General features: G+C 44.4%; 1 protein-coding gene across 2 annotated transcripts in view; it reads left to right on the plus strand.

Annotated features, from left to right (window-relative positions):
* The window catches only part of GLB1 (galactosidase beta 1), a 107,582-nt gene that overhangs the window by 76,547 nt on the left and 10,968 nt on the right, over positions 1 to 20,067 (plus strand). For both annotated transcript variants that reach the window (XM_055414735.2, XM_088831752.1), the window contains exons 12-15: positions 1,560 to 1,649; positions 4,312 to 4,425; positions 7,549 to 7,680; positions 9,692 to 9,946. In XM_055414735.2, the coding sequence (XP_055270710.1) occupies positions 1,560 to 1,649; positions 4,312 to 4,425; positions 7,549 to 7,680; positions 9,692 to 9,946 (591 nt within the window). The remainder of the gene's footprint in view (positions 1 to 1,559; positions 1,650 to 4,311; positions 4,426 to 7,548; positions 7,681 to 9,691; positions 9,947 to 20,067) is intronic.

The raw sequence follows: 20,067 nt of genomic DNA on the forward strand, positions 1-20,067 counted from the left end.
TTCAGTCGTGTCCGACTCTGTGCGACCCCATAGATGGAAGCCTACCAGGCTCCCCTGTCCCTGGGATTCTCCAGGCAAGAACACTGGAGTGGGTTGCCATTTCCTTCTCCAATGTGTGAAAGTGAAAAGTGAAAGTGAAGTCGCTCAGTCGTGTCCAACCCTTAGCGACCCCACGGACTACAGCCAACCAGGCTCCTCCATCCATGGGATTTTCTAGGCAATAGTACTGGAGTGGCTTGTTTGGTTTGTGTCTTTTTAAGCTGTCAAATGTTTATTTTTATACAACAGACAATAACTGCAAATGTTTTAAACAATATTGCTAACCTTAGTACCAAAGCACAGTCTGTTTACCAGGAAGGAGAACTGTGAGACCAGAAACTAAATATATACGATTGAAGACAGTAAACGGACATAAAACTGTGTAAAGTCTGGGAGTTCCCTGGTGGTCTGGTGTCTAAGACTCTGTGCTTCCAATGCAGGGGACCCAAGGTTTGGTCTCTGGTCAGGGAGCTAGATCCCACATGCTGTAACTAAGACCCAGAGCAGCCAAATAAATGAATAATTAATCTTTTTAAATACTGAATGAAGTTTACGTAGATGTAGGATAAAAGCTTTGACCGTGAGCTCCTTTAGTTTTCCAAGCGGGAAAGCACTCACTTAGCTGAAATGATGGGATTGTACCTAACAGATTTTTTTTTCTTCTTCCATGCTGCCTATCAGTGAGGTAGCTCTAAAAAGCATTTTTAAAATTCCTAACCAATTTCATGCTGGGGAAAGTCCTGGGTCTGAAGCCAAACCTAACTGCAAATCCCGTCTGGGCCGTGACTCAAGTGAAATCCTGAGTCCCCAGTTCCTCTTCCCTAACAAGGGACAGTATTGCCTTCCTTGCCAGGCTTTGTGGGGACTCAGTGAGGTGTGTGGGTAAAGGGAGGTGCTGTGATTCATGGGGTTGCAAAAAGTTGGACACTACTGAGCAACTGAACTGAACTGAACTCCTAGAGTTTGGTGAGGCACCCAGGGTTGTTTTGTGCATCACAGTAAACATCAATGGCTACAAGAAAACACAGTCATTTAGGCTGAATATAAAAAGCGTTAATTGGGTGTCTATTATGTGCTGGGCATTGGAGGCGAGCACAGTACAGATCCTGCTCTTAAGAAGCTGACTGTCCGCAAGGAGTGCAGTGGGGTAAACAAGTGGAAGGTGATACAGGCATGGGGAATATGCTGCTGACAAGCTCAGAGGAGGGCACAGCGGGGGTACTTCACTCAGAGGTGGTGGGAGGGTTTACAGAGCCTTGGTTTTCATGCATTTTATGGGCCTTTTCTATACAGGAGGTTATGATTGTGAATAGGTATGTTTGAAACTCTTTACAATATCATCTGTTATTTTTCATCCAGAGTCAGGGACTGGATAGAATTGATTGAAGGTGACTGTGGAACAGCCCTGAGTGGAATTCAAACCATTTCACTTTACCGGTTTGGTCAAATCTGCTGTCTCTGACGATGATGTTATTTCTACTGTGATTAAGTGAGTGAATGCTGCTTTTGTTTCTTTTCAGTTAAAGACAGTGGAGGATGCTCTCAACATCCTGTGTCCCTCTGGACCCATAAAAAGTGTTTATCCCTTGACATTTATCGATGTGAAACAGGTAGGGCTTCAGAGGTAATGCTTTACCTTTTTTCTACCCTCAAAAATATGTGCTTTCTACACTACCTGTTGTGAACACAGGGTCCAAAATGGTAAGCAGATAAATCAGAACCCATGTAAAATCACCTCAGATCTCCAGGCTCTAACTCTGTATGCTGCAGAGTGGCTGATCTTTCCTGTTCTCCCCACCCCCATTTCTTAGATAGGTAATAACCTGCTTTAGCATAATTCTGTGCAGGTTATACACTGAGTATATGTCTGATTAACTTAATCTTATTATGTATCAGAGTAAAACCACTGTTTTATTACTCAAAAAAAGACAGTTATTTGTTCTTAGTTCTAAGATATAGGGACTGTGTTCTTAATAGACAGGTTATCAGAGATTCTTTTTCCTGCCTTTGCAGAGAAAATAAATAAGAGTACATGGTGTGTGTGTGTGATTAATCTCCAGGCACAGCTCCATCTTTATTGTAAAATTTCCCCAACTTTTTATGTTAGAAAACTTGCAAGAATAGTACAACACCCATACAGCTTTAACCTAGATGCATCAAGTGTTAACAGTTGCTTCATTTGCATTCTCTGTGTGTGTATGGTTTGGAGTCAGCTGCTTTTTGTTTTTTTTAAGCATTTGAGGTAGTTGTCAACATCATGACACTTCCACTCTTAAATATTAGAGCATATATTTTTAAGAAGGACATTATCCCAGATGATCACAAATAATGATCACCCTTAAGAAATCTAGCATGGATACAATCCTGTTATCTAATATACATTCTACAATCAGGTATCCCAGTTTATTCCAGTCATGTCCTTTATAGCTGATCTCTTTTCAGTCCAGTTGCCAGTCCACGATCACACACTGTATTTAGTCTGCTTTCATCTGAAACAGTTCCTGAATCTGTGTTTCCTTTCTCTCCAGTGACATGGTCATGTCTGAAGAGTTCAGACAGTTTCTGAGTTTTGTAGACCACGCCTCACTGGTTAGATTCAGTGAGACATTTTTGGCGCACACAGAACAGCAGTGGTGTGTCCTTCTCAGGGTACTGTAGTCGGATCACTTGGTGCCTTTAGTTCAGTGTTCTATTTGATCACTTAGTTAAGATCTCAGCTCTGGTTTTTGAAATGGAAAATTATCTAGGGGCTCCTTTCTGAGGAGATCACCTTCTGGAGGACGATATAATAACAGCACATCTGATCTTGCTTTACTGTTGCTATGTGTGATTTCACTCCAGCAATCCTGCTTTGTGATAAATAAAAATGATTAATTGAGCCCCCCTCACTTTTTTATTAGCGCTGGGTAGTGTTCTTTCTCTGGTTCTAACACACATTGGTTGTACATCCATGTCTCCATCTACCTGTCCTCTCCACCGAGCAGGGCTGGAGCACATCAGGTAAGACACAACTCAGAGCAGTGGGAACCTGGGAAGTGGATCCCAGGTTAGTGTCCTTGTTTTTTCTCAGGCCCTTTCTGCTCTCTCACCTTTGGCCAAGGCAGTGCTCTCAGATCAGGTGTGGCTCCTGGGCCCTGACTGCTTCAGCTCTGGGACAGGTTGTAGAAGATATACTTCTAGCAAACCTCTCGGCGGGCACAGCTGCAGGGAGTGGGGTGCGGCTTTGGTACCCCTGCAGCTGCCTCCCCCATCCACCCCGTCCTCTACTTTGCCATTGCAGGAGCATCGCACCTTCTGCTCCCCTCCTGGAAACCCCTAGTCTCTGAGCTAGGACTCACCACTCTGCTCCATTCAAAAGAAAAAAAGAAGAGATGGAGATTTGGGGGTCTGGAGGGGAGGCATCCTTGTGCTTGAAGGTTTGGGTGATGACAGTGGCATTTCTTGAGTTCAGCACTTTCCTACAACACAGGAACATGAGTTAGCGTTTTCCTTCCGCTCCTGCATATCACCTCTCCCCTTTGCTGTGCTGCACTTTCTTGCATTCAGTGCTGAGGAGTGGGAAACTTTGTTTCCTGCTGGGTTTCCATTTGGATTCTCCTGTATGACTTGATTTGTCCAGCTCTCCCAGCTAATGACCGCTCAGGAAGCCATTTACCCAGCCTGGTGTTTGAGGGCTTCCTTTCCGACCAGGGGTCCCAGCATCTCAAAGTACTTTCTGAGGCACATTTAGAGGCACATTTCACCCCCACCTCCATCTGTCTCTCGCCGCCTGTTTCCCCCTGCCTCTACTTGAAGCAGTTTCTGATTGGCTCTTGTTTTGTACGTTAGAGCAGATTTAGCCCAGGAAGCTGGAAAATGTTTTACGGAGCATCCTGTTGCTGTTTACCATTTGTTTTTGTTGTCTTGGTTTTGGAGGTAACAGCAGTAACCTTTTGATCTGTGACGGGATCCCCCCAAGTGATTCTGGGCACACCACCTAACACGTTCCAGGGTCTGATTCCCTCTTGTGGGAGGGGAGGGGATGTTTGACAAGGGAGGGGATGTTTGACAAAGGCCTCCAGGCTTCCTTGCAGTTTGCTGCTGTGATGGTTATTCTGTGATCTGAAAACTGAAGCCAGTTCCCTTCTTTCAGACAGAATATTTGCTGAGGCTGGGGAAGCATTTCATTTCTATAGTTTTAGAAACGTTGCTTTCACGCGGATGGAGGGTGACCCAGTTCTCCTAAGGTGAACTGCAAGAGTGATGTCTTTTTCTTGCATCCTTCTCTAACAGTACTTTGGATTTGTGCTGTACCGAACAACGCTCCCTGAAGACTGCAGGGACCCTACACCCCTCTCTTCACCCTCCAGTGGCGTCCATGACCGGGCCTACGTCTCTGTGAATGGGGTGAGAATTGTCTGAACTTGTGTGTCTGCCCCCACAGGGGAGGAGAGTTGTGGGCTGCACTTGGTAATGATCTCAGAGAGAAAGCAGTAAGCAGTCCTGAGGAGAGATCTTATTCCTTGCCCAGGAACTGGACCTGGGTAGCCTGCATGAAAAGCAGAAATCTTAGCCGCTAGGCCACCAGAGGCTACAGGCAAAGTTCTCCTGGCTCTTTCTCCTGTTCGAAAGCAAGAGTGTTTCAAGGAGGCAAAAACTGTAAAAACAGGTAGCAAGTGTATCCTTAGTGACACAGCACAGTAAGTGGGCCAGCACACAGAGAAACAGCATGTTTATCTGCGTTCCCTGGCTGCCTAATGGTTAGGATTCAGCATTTCACTGCCAGGGCCTGGGTTTGATCCGTGATCCAGGAACTGTCTTGCATGCCACACAGCAGGACCAAAATAAATAAATAAATAAAAATAAATGACTGAAGCAAGGCAGAAATACACGCCTGGAGAGGACGCCAGGTGTCCTGAATGAGGAGTGTAGTAAAGAGGTGATTTAAATCCCTTATATAAGACAGTCCTTCTGGGTCTTTGTGTACCTTAGGCCAATTATCGTTTCTTTTTTCACACTTGACCTGTCCTCGGGCTTTCCCCAACATGCGTGCGTAACTTTTTGCTAAAATGGATCCCACTGCAGAGGCCTCTGGTGTCCTCACTTGTCAATTATCATGACAATAATAATGTTCATGACAATGTCCTCACTTGTCATGGGGTGGCATGTTGTGACCCCCAAGGAGCCTGCCTGCACATGTACTGACAGGGAAGTTTCCCTTGACCTTAGGAGTGGTCATCTTATCTCTTCTCTTCAGCAGAGGTCAGCTTCTGCCACTAGCTTTGTCCTTGGCATGTCTTCAGTTTGACCCCACTTGACAAATACCAGATGTCCAACCCAAGGGCCCATCTATGTCCTACCTCAGTAACATGACAGTCAGGCGATTGCTGCCTTCCCATCCTCAGGTCCCACCCTCCTCGGGATGCTCCTGAGCTGTTCCCCTTGCTGGCTGATGAAGCCTCACCTGCACTCCGTCTACCTGAGGTATACACCCCCTCATCCATCCGAACCTCCTGGTCACCCTCCTAGTCCAGGGCCATCCCCTTTGACTGACACTGTGTGTCATTCATGTCTTCTTTGCTCCTGGATGGCAGGGTCTGTTTTGTACACACCAGATGAGTCATTTAACTTAGGGACTTCATCCCACATGACAAGTTATATTCTGAAGGGCTGTTCATGATAATTAGAGCTAAGAGATACAAAGACTTTGGTTTCATACAAAGTAAACGTAAAGTTATAGGATTTCCATTCCTCTCACTGAAACAATCATGTGAAATAAACACATGAAAGATTTTTCCTAACCAAGAAAATTTGTTGAGAAAAAAAATTTTTTTTAATTTTTCTTAAAAAAAAGAATAAAGTGATTTTAATATATGAAATGGGCTTCCCTGGTGGCTCAGAGGTTAAAGCGTCTGCCTCCAATGCGGGAGACCCAGGTTCGATCCCTGGGTCGGGAAGATCCCCTGGAGAAGGAAATGGTAACCCACTCCAGTATTCTTGCCTGGAAAATCCCATGGACAGAGAAGCCTGGTAGGCTACAGTCCACGGGGTCGCAAAGAGTCGGACACGACTGAGCGACTGAACGGAACGGAACGGAATATATGAAATAGGCAAATAACAAGGTCCTATTCTATAGCACAGGGAACTATATTCAATATCTTATAATAACCTATAATGGAAAAGAATATGTAAAACAAAATCACTTTGCTGGACACCTGAAGCTAACACAAATCTGTAAATCAACTATGCTTCAAAAACAACACAAAAGGAAAGAAATTGAGGGTCAGAGAAGTGAAGTGATTCACTCAAGGTTACTCAAGTAAGTATCAGAACTAGTTCTCTGCTTCTTCTGTTTCTCCACAGCAATCTCCCATGTCTCCCAAACTACTTATTCTTTTTTTTTCAGACTTTAAACTTTTTATTTTATATTGGCGTATAGCCAGTTAACAGTGTTGTGGTAGTTCAGGTGAGAGACAATTTTAAATGAAGATATTTCCATTCTATTGTCATGAGTGCTTTTAATCTGAGTGGCAGCAAATGTCTAAAACACTATGAGTATGTGTACTGATGGCAGCTATCTCTAAAAAACCAATTTGAGGATTGTTTTACAGTCTTTTTATTTTTGAAGAATCTTACATTTTAAAAAGTTAGGAATATGTTGCTGCTAAAATACCTGTTATTTCCCCTCATTCAATTATTTCATCTTTGTGGTTAATGCATCATATCAGGCATTTTGAAGTAAAACTACTCCACCTAACTCTGATTTTATCTCGTTTGTCTTATTTTGTCCCGTCTCCATGCTGTTTAAAAGCTATTTTTTATTACTGCCTTTTTTTGCTGTGAGCACATGAAAAGATTCCTGTATTAGAAATCTTCCCCTGGAATTTCTGCCTCCATCCCCTCTCTATTAAAAATAGATGCACAGCCTACTCAATACTCTGCAATAACCTATATGGGAAAGGAATCTGAAAAAGAATTCATATATTGATATGTATACATATAATATAACAGCACCACTTAGCTGTACACCTGTAATGAACACATTGTAAATCAACTATACCCCAATATAAAAAAAAGTTTTAAAAATAAGCAACTTCCCTGGAAGTTCAGTGTTTAAGACTCTGTGATTCCACTGCAAGGAGTGCAGGTTTGATCCCTGGCTAGGGAACTAAGATCTCATGTGCTTTGCGGCATGGCCAAAAATTAAAAATAAATGAATAACATTTAAAACAATAATAAATACAAAATAAAAAAATGAAAATAGACATACAGGAAAATATCCCAGAGCTATGGAAATCAGCCTCAGCCCTTCCCTATTGGGAGCTGAGTCTGGCAACCCTCCTACGAAGAAAGCAGTGGTTGCAGAAGCCTGGGCATCTGGCTGAGGACTTGCGCAAAGGAGCCATCAGAGCATTTCTGTCCCAAGTCTGGTGACTTCAAGGTATGAAAATGAGTGTGGAATTGACTGAGCAGGCTGCCTCTGCTGACCCTCCCACCCTAGTTAATTCTCGTTTGGTATTGAACCCACAGGTCGCCCAGGGAGTCCTTGAACGAGAATCTGTGATCACCCTGAACATAACAGGGAAAGCTGGAGCCACCTTGGACCTCCTGGTGGAGAATATGGGACGTGTGAACTATGGCTCGTTTATCAAAGATTATAAGGTAGGCCCAGCCTCCCTGTTGGGAGTGAGACTGAAAGGTTGACAGAACTGTGCCTAAGTCATTGGGGAAGTTTCTGTATATCCACTTAAAGACTCTCCTGCATACACTCTTTCCTTCCAGCCCTGTTCACGTAGAAGTGATTTTCTGTTTTGGTCGTGCTGGGCCTTTGCTGCTGCGCACAGGCTTTCTCCAGTTGCAGTGTATGGGCTTCTCATTGCGGTGGCTTCTCTTGTTGGTGGAGCACAGGCTCTGGGGCTTATAAGCTTCAGTAGTTGCAGCTTGTGGGCTCGAGAGTGCAGGGACTTCAGAAGTTGTGGCTCATGGACTTAGTTGCTCCGAGGCATGTGGAATCTTCCCGGACCAGGGATTGAACCCGTGTCCGCGGCGCTGGCAGGCAGATTCTTATTCACTGTACCACCAGGGAAGTCCACATATAAGTAATTTTTAAAAGCACATCCCCTTGACCAAATTTGATGAGTAAACTTACCTGATTTGTTTTGCAACCTAGAAGCTGGGTTATTTTGAAGATCTCTTTTCCTCTGTAGATGATGAGAAAGTTGAGCTTTGCAAACAGAACCCTTGCATTTGAGTTCAGCCATCCCTTACCAAGAAACAGAAGGAGGAAGCTACCACACCATGCTTTTCCTTTGCTTAAAAAACCCACTGAGCCTGCAAAAGGCACTCCCTTGCACTCCCTTGAACAAAGCCAACTTAGCATTTGTTCTGCTGTTTTCTGAGTGTGGACAAACTCTTGAATTTTAGAAAGCCTTTCCCTCCATGCACTGCTCTCACCCTTCTTGGTTAGTCTGTGCCTAGGCATCTAGTCCAAATATGTTTTTCTGATGTACATTTTGAGAGCATTGTTCAGTAAATGTTTGTTATGCTCATTCTCTGTGTGTGTCCTCCATGCAGTGCTTTTGGGGGAAGGCAAGGGTGTTGAGATACAGGCTGCCCCTTGGGTAGCTCACCATGTGCTAGAGGAGGGAAGGCTGCACCTCCGGAATAATGGCAACACCCACGACAGGACAGATGTCTGGGGCTGTTTCCTAACCTTCTTGGTGGCATCTCAGAAGCAAAGCAGTGACACTCTTAGAGAACAGTCATGCAGGGGCCACTTTTATCTCCAGTATAAAAGAAATGTTCCTGTTACCGTCCTTGTGGTCAGACTAATTAATGGTTGTCCTGCTTGGCTATCATGGGCCACACTGACCCACAGCATGACGGGGACTCTTGTGAGGTGTCTGAATCCCCAGGACCAGCAAAGAGCCTGGCACACAGCTGCATGGTTAATGCTTATTGAATTACTGATTGGGCCATTGAGGCATGGTATTGAGAGGTGTTGTAGAACAAATATGGGCTCCCACTGGGATGGAAAAGTTTCCCTCATGAAAGGCTGGGAAGAGGAAGCCAGATGAGCCATGAGCAAAGGCTTCCATGCAGTGTCTGGTGCCATGGACACCCCAAACCCTTGCCGCCACTGAACAAAGAGAGCAACTTCAGAATGTAAGTCTCAGGCTCCCCATCATTGTCACAGACCCTTCTATCCTTTTACAGTGGGCCAAGTGTTCCTTTGCATTCTCCCCCCACCTCCATTCATTCTCCCATCCTCAAAACCATCATTTCCCCTGTTCTGGCCATGTCTCTGAACCAAACACTGAAAACTGCGGATTTGAGGTCAAAAGCTGTGGCCTCAATTGGTGAAGGAAATGGCAACCCACTCCAGTGTTCTTCCCTGGAGAATCCCAGGGACGGGGCAGCCTGGTGGGCTGCAGTCTATGGGGTCACACAGAGTCAGACATGACTGAAGTGACTTAGCAGCAGCAGCAGCTGTGGCCTCAAGCCAGATCTGTGTCACTCTGATGTACACACAGTTTGAGTTTCATGTGCTGTTGGTGTTTCATATCCCAGTTTGCTTTTCCCAGGAATTCAGGGCTGGAACACAGAGTCACATGAAGCCTCTCTCCACCCCCATCTTTATCCACCAGCTAATGACTCTGTTTCTCTTTTACAGGGTCTTGTTTCTAACCTGACCCTTGATTCCAAAATCCTCACCAATTGGGAGATCTTCCCACTGGACATGGAGGAAGCAGTACGCAGTCACCTGGGGACCCAGGGTGGCCGTGACAGGGGCTACCACAATAAAGCCCATGCACACAGCGCACCTACCTACGCACTCCCGACCTTTTATGTGGGTAACTTCACTATTCCCAGCGGGATCTCAGACTTGCCTCAGGACACCTTCATCCAGTTTCCTGGGTGGACCAAGGTATGTGTCTTCATGGAAAGTATTTGCGTTTAGGCCTCAGATGTCTGCTTCTCTGTGTCTGATACAGCATCAAAAAGACTGCTAACAGTGTGCTGCATGAGACTGAGGGAGTGGAGGGTTTTCTGTGGAATTTTATCCATTTCTCAGGAGCAGGGCCAAGCAGATCTTCAAAGATGCTGTGGTCAGCCTGAAGGTACACCATCTAGCCCATTTTCATTGACAGCTTTCTTTAGCAACTTCCTCCTTCCCCTAAGAAAAATCATACCCTCTTTGAAAACTGACTAGGAATAGCATTTCTTGTTTATACTGAAGAAAATCTGGCCCAGGCAAAGGGGCAAATCTCTGGGAAGCCTGTTTTCTCTTGTTCAAGCCTAACTCTATACTGTCAAACCACCCCACCTCCGTATGAGGATGCTCCCACACCCGGGGTGCATCCACCCCTGTCTGTAGGATCCTCAGCTCCCCCCTGGCCACTTTACTGCCCGCTTCATTCTCCTTTATTCTTTGAAGACATGTCTTCTTTCACCATTGTCTTCTCTACTTAAGTCCTATTTTCATCCTAGATGACCTTATCATGACTCAAATTATTCATTCAACAAACATTTTAGTGGTTTCTGTTTCTGAGAGTGGGTCCAGCTGCTCGCCGCCCTAAAGCCAATAAAGAGGTCAGGTTGGTGGAAAGACAGGTTTGCTTTATTTCAGAGGCTGGCAACGCTGGGGGAGGGCAGAGTTCTGTCCACAGGCTGACTCCCCCACCACTGACAATCAGTGGGCAAGAGCTTTTATAGGCAGAGGGAGGAGCTACATGGAGAAACAGCACAGTCAGCTCTGACAGTCATCTTGAAATTGGTCATGCAGTGGTCTGAGCAGTGTCATCTTGATTGTTTTAAGTACAGTTAATCTTCAGTTCCAGGGTCAGTTTGTTCCCATTTCCTTGGGGCCACTTCTCGGAATTGTGGCACCTTATGTCATGGCTGTAGTCTGGTCTTCATGTAATTAAATTCTTCCATCTGGTGGGAGTTTCGGTGTCTACAACACGGCTCCAAGGATATGGCTCAAAATATTATCTATAACCCTTGAGAAGAACCTAAAGGTCTTTAACTTTGCTTACTGACTAAACCATTATCATTTTGTCCTGTTTGTTTTCCTTTGCTTCTGTATTTTCCCAATTCTCTGATTAAACTGGTTAAAGTTTTCTACAGACAAAAGGCAGGCAGAGGACATGGGGGGTTGGGGACCATAGGGTCTTGTTCCCTTTCAATCCACCCCTTTTTGACACTCCTCAAGATTATGGAGAGACAGATACAGAGCAAGAAACAGAATAAAAGTTTTGAATAGAGAATAAAGTTAATAATAAAGTTGGCAGAGGAACTTGGTTTTAGTTCCATTTATCTTCCAGTATTCCCTAGTTCTTTGAGGCAGTGGGGTGTTGACTGCTTGGGTTCCTTTCTGCTCAAATGGGGTGCAGTCCTGCCTAATTTGGGGAATGGACACAGAGTTGGAAATAATCTCAAGTCTCAAGTTTAGCATCAGTATTTTGTATTGTGAAAACATGACCTCTGCCTTATTGCCTTGTTACAGTGCCTGGATAAACACTTAAAAATTAGTAGACATATTACGGATGAGGATAATAATCAAAATGCATCTTTGTATTATTCTCTGAATGTATTTTCTTCTTAATGGTTAAAGCAGATGTACAATGTATGTCTAATAGGCCATAAGCCGGCTATTTGGAATTCTGGAGTGGGCTGCCATTTCCTTCCCAAGGGATCTTCCCACCCAGGGAGTGAACCCAGGTCTCCCACATTGCAGGTAGATTCTTTTCCGTCTGAGACACCAGGGAAGCCCTGGTTAGCCTAAAGTTCAAATTAAATCATGTACAAGCCAGAATGACCCCCATACCTCAATATGTGAAAACTTCTTCTACCCTTTTCCCCTTTCCCATAAAAAGCACTGATAATATATTTTTCCACTGTTGCCAGAGTGGCTCAGTTGTTGCCTGCTCTGGGTCCATTCATGTCCCTCGGTGCTAGGCCGACTTTTTGTTTATATATTTATCTAGTCATCCACACTGGGAGAAAACTAATTAGACATAACAAACAAGCATAGAGAGGTATGCTGACAGGGAAGCATTTTATAGGTCATACATTTTATTGATTATACCCAATCTTTACACATTGTACATGTGTTTTAAGTAGTAAACTTAAAGGCAGCAACGATACACATCATGAGTAGTTAGTTATACTCTGTGGTAACTTCATTAAACAACTTTTTCCATACTGAACACTGGGGTCAAAAGTATGATTAAAAGAAAAGCAACAGCTTTCCATTAGAATTCTGTCAATTTCTTAACAATATCTTTCTCTGAGATTCCTCAGGGGCCCTCTGGAAAACTCAGTTACCTAGATAAAGAAACTTATGATCTGTTATCAAAATCGGCGCAATATTCCAGGAAAACTCTGTTCTCGTAACAGAGAGAAAACCAAATTGCTGCCCTGTATCAGCTTACCGTTAAAATTCATTTACCTTATTAAATTTAATCTAATTTTAATAAATCTTAAGTGTCCAAAATTCCTTTCTCATAGTACTTTGTTTATCTTTACAAAAAAGGATACTTTCTATATCCATTTTAATTTCTTTTTTCCCCATCCAAAAGTTATTATTTTATCCTTCAGCAAAAATATCTCCAGGGAATTCCCTGGAGGTGCAGTGGTTAGGACTTTGAGCTTCCACTGCAGCGGCACAGGGTTGATCCTTGGTGAAAACTAAGATCCCGCATGCCACGCGGTGGGGCCAAAGGAAAAAACCAAAATCTCCATCCTTTACATTTTCTTTGTCAGACAACACATATCCTACTTGCCTTATATACTGAAATGTATCCCTTATCATTTTTACATATTACAATGTTTAACCCTTTAAAGCCTTAACAAAACTAAAAAACAAGTAGTTGAAGTGTTATACCAGCATTTCTGACTAGCAAACTTAAGAACATATTCCATAACCTCTAAAAACATACATTTTTTTTTATAGCACAATTTCTCTTTAATGTGGTACACTATGTGTATTTAATAATATGCATTTATTGTGTTTAAATCTAAGGCCTCGTTCCTTTCTTCTTTTTGTACTAAATAACCCAAGTCTGAAGTATCAATGAGAGCTGTGCTTGTATTTCAAGGACAAGAGTTAACTTCAAGCTTTCTCTTAAGCATATTTTTGTTTCTCTCAGGGTCAGAATTGTGGGGGGGAAAAAGTATGTTTTCTCTAACTGCATATGCAAAAATAAAAGACTTTCATCATAACCAATTTTTTTTGGAGTTTGAAGAACACTTGGTGGCCACCAGTGTTTAAAAAATCATTTTTTTTTCTTTAGTCATAGTTTCATAGCTAAACTCTTTCTAATAAATTGAACCTGAATTTTTCACTTTACAAAAGACACAATCACACAAACAGAATACACACTCACACACCAGAAGAAGAACTGTCATAAATCCCCTGAGGATGACGGATATGGAGTCCCAAATAAACACTTTCCAACATAAACATACATCAGAACCAGTTGGCAAAAATGCCCAAATAGCACTTCAAGCTCAAAAGAGAAGTTAGCCGGGTGCACACCGGTGGACTTACTGAGTCTGGGAGCTCCTCAACTCGTCCTGAGGCGTCTTTCCGTTCCACCAAGAAAGTGCATGTTGGCGGCCAGTGCCGAGCAGGGGAGAAACAGGAAGGATCCCCGAAACAAATGGGTTTGGCAGCTGGTAAGAATGTCCGCCAAACCTCCTCCCGGGACCACAGAGCCATGAGCAATGGCTCCTTGAAGCCTTCCCGGCGCGTCTTCATGGTGGCGGCCTCCCTTGGGAAAACCCCCGGGAGGCAGGTATCGCGAGAGCTCAGTCTCACGTTGCATCAAAATCTGTTAGCGAAAGTGGGTTCAGGTGCTTGGAGCGCAAAAGCCAATAAAGAGGCAAGGATAGTGGAAAGGAAAGTTGACTTTTTTTCAGATGTATGCAACCAAAGAGAGGGCAGACTCCTGTCCATAGGCCAACTCATTCCTCCTCCCACTGACAAGCAGTGAGCAAGAGCTTTTAAAAGGGATCTTCAGGGTTGTATAGATGTTAGGGAGGGAGCTACAGTCAGCTCTGACAGTCACCTTGAAATTGATCATGCAGTGGTCTGACCAGCATTTGGGGTGTTTGTTTTGCTGCACTGCACAGCTTTAGGGATCTTAGTTCCCTGACCAGCGATTGAGCATGGGCTTCCTGTAGTGGAAGTGTGGAGTCCTAACCACTGGACCGTCAGGAAATCCCTGACCAGAGTCATCTTGATTATTTAAGTACAATTAATCCTAGGAAGGAAAGTTATGACCAACCTTGATAGTATATTAAAAAACAGAGACATTACTTTGACAACAAAGGTCCGTCTAGTCAAGGCTATGGTTTTTCCCGTGGTCATGTATGGATGTGAGAGTTGGACTGTGACGAAAGCTGAGCGCCGAAGAATTGATGCTTTTGAACTGTGGTGCTGGAGAAGACTCTTGAGAGTCCCTTGGACTGCAAGGAGATCCAACCAGTCCATTCTAAAGGAGATCAATCCTGGATTTTCATTGGAAGAACTGATGCTAAAGCTGAAACTGCAATACTTTGGCCACCTCATGCGATGAGTTGACTCACTGGAAAAGACTCTGATGCTGGGAAAGGTTGGGGGCGGGAGGAGAAGGGGATGACAGAGAATGAGATGGCTGGATGGCATTACCAACTCTGTGGACATGAGTTTGAGTGAACTCCGGGAGTTGGTGATGGACAAGGAGGCCTGGCGTGCTGTGATTCATGGGGTCGCGGAGAGTCGGACACGACTGAGCGACTGAACTGAACTGAAAACAGAGTGACATGGCATGGTTGTGATGCAATGAGTTTCTGTGACTCTGGGATGGACTGGGCTCAGGGAAACTGTCTAGGAGGCTGGACCATAGTTTCATTGCCAGACTGGGTTGGTGGGAGACAAGATGGTAATGACACACTATTTGAGAGATGTTTGTAGTTAAATCCATAAAGAGGTAGTGATAGATTGTATATAGGTATTTAAAGAGAAGGACATATCAAGTGACTCTCAGGCTCTAGGCTTGCTGCTAGGAAGATGACACCATTTACTAAAAGAAGAAATTTGTGCTAGAAGAGCATGATCATGAGTTTGGATGTGGACAGTTGAATTAGGCCATGGGGAACAGCGGAGAGAAGGTTCTCAAGGAGGCTGTTGGATTTATGGGTGGGTATTCAGAGGAGGGATCTGGGCTGGGAATATATGTAAGAGATCATTTGTATATGGATGGTCATTGAAGACATGGAGTAGACAAGTTCCTCTAAGGAGAGAGGATGCAGAAGGAAGAAAGGAAGACATTGAGCTGATCTTTGAGAGACACAAACATGATGGAGAGTGAGGAGAGACCAAACAAATGGGAGAACAGCATTTATGCTGCCAAGAGGCAAGTGAGAGTGAGGACTGAAGCATCTCTGCTGGATTTAGCACCAGGGGTCACAGGGACCCTCAGTAAGGACTAAGCCAGTGGAGCAAACACTGCAAGCCAAACAGCCTTCTATTGAGGATGTAGGGGGAGGAGATGAACACATGAAAAATACAGATACTTGAAGGTAAACATTCTTCTTGAGAAGTTTGACTCTGGAGGAGAAGAGGAAAAAAGTACTGGGAAAAAAGCTGCAAGAGAAGATGCATATGTAAAAGTGAAAGTGAATGTTGCTCAGTCATGTCCAACTCTTTGCCAGAATACTGGAGTGGGTAGCCATTCCCTTCTCCAGGGGATCGTCCCATCCCAGGGATCAAACCCAGGTCTCCTGCATGGCAGGCAGATTATTTATGAGCTGAGCTTCCAGGGAAGCTGAAGATGCACATGGCATGTGTTTAATAAGTGCCCTTTTATAATGTATGATTTTTACATGTTTATGGAAATACATTTTCATTATCATTCTGTCTGAAATATTTTCTAATTTCCCTTAATATCTCTTTGAACCATAAGTTATTTAAATATGCATTGTTTAATTTTCCTGTTTTTTTTTTTTTTTGGACATACTGCACAGCTTGTGGGATCTTAGTTCCCTGACCAATTGAACCCAGGCCCTCAGCATTGAAAGCACACAGTCCTAAGAACTGGATCACCAAGGAATTCTCTGTGTTTTTGTTTTAGAAGCATTTCTTATTTTTTTATTTCTTAATTTAATTCTTCTATAAAACTTCTGGAAGAAGGAGAAAAATCTTCCTGATCTTGGGTTAGGCAAAGACTTCTTAGACTTGACACCTAATACATAATCCTTAAAGGAAAAAAATGATGAATTAGATTTTTTCTAAATTGAAAATATTTTCCCTTCAAAAGACATTATTAAGAAAATGAATATCCAAGCCACAGATTGGCAGAAAATGTTTTCAACTCATATATCTGACAAAGGACGTGGTTCTAGAATATATAAGAATTCTTATAACTCAGTAATAAAAAGATAACCAACCCACTCAAAAAATGGGCAAAGGACTTGCATGGACATTTCACCAAAGAAGATAAGTACATGAAAAGATGCTTAATGAGTAACATCATTAAGGAAGTGCAAATCAACCACAATGAAATACCACTTCCCACCCACTAGAATGGCTGTAATATTAAAAGATGGACAAGAACAAATGTTGGCAAGGATGTGGAGAAATGGGAACCCTCCTATATTGCTAGTGGAAATGTAAAATGGTACAAACACCTTGGAACACAGTTTGGCAGTTTCTTCAATTTCTCCTAAAATTACCATAGAATTCTTCAATTCTATTCCCAGCTGTTTCCAAGAGAAATGAAAACATGTGTCTACGCAAAGACTTACATGCAAATATTCATAGCAGCATTATCAAAGTAACCAAGAGTTGGAAGTAATTCAAAATGTCTATCAACTGATAAATGGAGAAATAAACTGTGGAATATCCATGCAATGGATTGATATTCCACAATACTACTGATACAGGTACAACATGGATAAATCTGAAAAACATTATAATAAGTAAAAGCAGCCAATCATAAAAGACCACATATTGTGTGATCCCATTTGTCTGAATTCTTCAGAAAAGGCCAATCTATACAGCCAAAAAGTAAATGAATGGCTGCCTAGGACTTAGGGTGGGAATAAAGAGTGACTGCAAATGGGTATGTGGTTTCTTTTTGGGGTGATGGAAATGTCCCCAAATTAAATTGTGGTGATGGTTTCAAAATCTTCTTAAATTTATTGAGACTTGGTTTATCGCCCAAGCATATATCTCCTGGTGAACATACTTCTGTAATTTTAAGCTCTACTATCCTCTTTATGGCCATATGTTTCTATCCCTCAAAACTCTCAAGGCTCCCAGGTCTATTCTTCGATCTTGTGGATGACCTGAAACTCACCATCGGGGCCACAGTTCTTCCCTATCCTGCCTAGACATCACCACCATTTTTTTTCCCTTCTGTCAGTAGGTTCAGTGGCTCAGTCGTGTCTGACTCTTTGCGACCCCATGAATCGCAGCACGCCAGGCCTCCCTGTCCATCACCAACTCCCGGAGTTCACTCAAACTCATGTCCATCAAGTCGATGATGCCATCCAGCCATCTCATTCTCTGTCGTCCCCTTCTCCGTCGTCCCCTTCTCCTCCTGCCTCCCTCCCAGCATCAGGGTCTTTTCCAATGAGTCAACTCTGAGGAGCCATCAATCCACTGGCCCCCTTGCTCTTCCACTCCTTGTTCATCCTCACTGGGAGTGGGTTTACCACTGGCCTCTGCTAGTTCATCGGTAACTAAGGATCCCTGGTGTGGCCTCTCCCGCAAATTCTTCCCCTCATTGTCTCAAAACTCTGGAGGTCCCCAAGCTGCCCAGCAGTCCTTGACCTCTGTCTTCCCTATCCCCAGCTGACCTCTAACTCTCACCACCTCCCTTAAACCACCTGCCTCCTCCCCACCTCCTCCACTGAGGACTCACCCTACTTGACTGCTATCAGGTGAGCTCCTTTGTTCCTCAGCTTCCTGTCAGACTTATCTCTCTGCCTCCACCCTCACTTCCTGCCCAGTGGCCTCTAGAAGGAAGTGTAAGCCCCAAACCCCCTCCCCACCGTCTTCCTCCAGGCCGAGATCCTCTTCTCTCTCTTCCTCCTCTTGCATTTTGTCAGCTTTTCCATCTTCTCTCCAACTCCCTGTTGCATGCTGCCCAGAAGCAATATCTAGGGATGCTGGGACCCGGAAACAAAGTATAGCCTGACCCGGAAACAAAGTATAGCCTTCTCCGGCTCTTCCCACTGGATTGCGCATGCTCATTCTTCTCTCTCTTCCTCTTCCTCACCCCGCTCTTCCACCCCGTCCCCCTCCCCCGTTACTTCCCCCCTTCTCCCTTTTGGTGTCCTCTGTTCACTCTTTTTCATTCCCTCTCTGTGCCCACTGGGTTTTCACAACTTCAAGACTGGCATTAACTCCTCTCTGAAACCTTCCTAGACCCTTTGTCCCCCTTGATCCCCCTAGAGCCCAGTCTGGACTTAGCATCCGTGACACTTCATCACTCAAGCTGGCACCCCAGTTTCACCTGCTGAGCCATAAGTTTCACGAGGGGCATTTTAAGTGCCCGGTTTATTTGGCCTCCTCCCTAGTTGCTCTGTTGGAGAAGGCAATGGCAACCCACTCCAGTACTCTTGCCTGGAAAATCCCATGGACGGAGGAGCCTGGTGGTTGTGGTCCATGGGGTTGCTAAGAGTCAGAAACGACTAAGTGACTTCACTCTCACTTTTCACTTTCATGCATTGGAGAAGGAAATGGCAACCTACTCCAGTGTTCTTGCCTGGAGAATCCCAGGGACGGGGGAGCCTGGTGGGCTGCCGTCTATGGGGTCGCATAGAGTCGGACACGATTGAAGCGACTTAGCAGCAGCAGCAGCAGCAGCAGCTAGTTGCTCTGTAACTGCCTTCAGGTGGAAGAGGGGAATTGCTTATGTTGCTGGGTCCCTTGCAAGAAACCTCTTGGAGGTGAGTGGAGTGCAGGCCTTCTGAGGATCCCGTTGGTGAAGAGAGGCTTGACTGTTGCTGGGGGTATGGGACCAAGGCCCATGAGAAAACCCAACACAAATGGTGGCTCACCAGGTGGTATCAGTTCCGTGGCTTAGAGAAAGAACCTTCAAGAGATGCAAGGCATAAAGACAGCAGTATCTTTCCCAGGAGTTATGAGCAGGGCTGGGGGCTCAAATGGAGCTTGAAAGACACCCAAAGGATGGATAATCCTCTATCAGAATCAGAGGTTATGTCAGGGAGGGAAGTTCAAATGAAAAAAAAAGTAGATACAAAGGAAAAACTAAATGGAAAACCATAGTATGTTTTTGGAGGTCAAAGGGGTTCACCTTGGCCAGGTCATGGAAATGTCACACCCAAGAGTTACTGACCCAGGCATTTTGCTCAGCACTTAAGAGACACTATCTTTATAATCATCAAAGGAGGCCCCTGTGGTAGGATGTCCTGGTAGTGTCTCCAGTTTGCAGATGAGCAGATAGAGGCTCAAAGACCTGAGTATCTGCTGTGAGGTATAGACATGCTGGTGGAAAGGCTCCCCAGCCCTTGGTCTGTCTGGAGGCCCAAATGACAAGGCCAGCAGCGTGTACAGGGCCTCGAAGGCCAGGGGGAGCTTGTACGAATGATTCAGGCAGAAACTCTTCACTTACTTAGTCTGATGGGTTTTCTGCACCTTTATGCTTGAAAAGTTCATGTACAGGACTTGCCTGGTGGTGCAGTGGATAAGAATCCGCTTGCCAATGCAGGAGACACATGTTCCATCCCTGGGAAGATTCTACATGCCATGGAGCAACTCAGCCCGTGAGCCACAACTACTGAGCCCGCACTCCAGAGCCCACTGTGCTCCGAAGCCAGAGAAGCCACTGCAGTGAGACACTCCTGGACAGTAACGAAGAGTAGCCCCCACACACCCCCTTGCCACAACTAGGGAAAGCCCACACAAAGCAACCGAGAGCCAGCGCAGTCAAAAGTAAAAAAAAAAAAAATTAATCTTAAAGTACATATGCGCACAATATTTATGAATGTGTCAGGGTGTTTAGAACCCAAGAAACTCATCTAATTCATGTC

This window comes from Moschus berezovskii, chromosome 24 (genome assembly GCF_049115385.1).
Source record: "Moschus berezovskii isolate FMDL1 chromosome 24, NW_MosBer_1.0, whole genome shotgun sequence".
Classification (NCBI taxonomy): Eukaryota; Metazoa; Chordata; class Mammalia; order Artiodactyla; family Moschidae; genus Moschus; species Moschus berezovskii.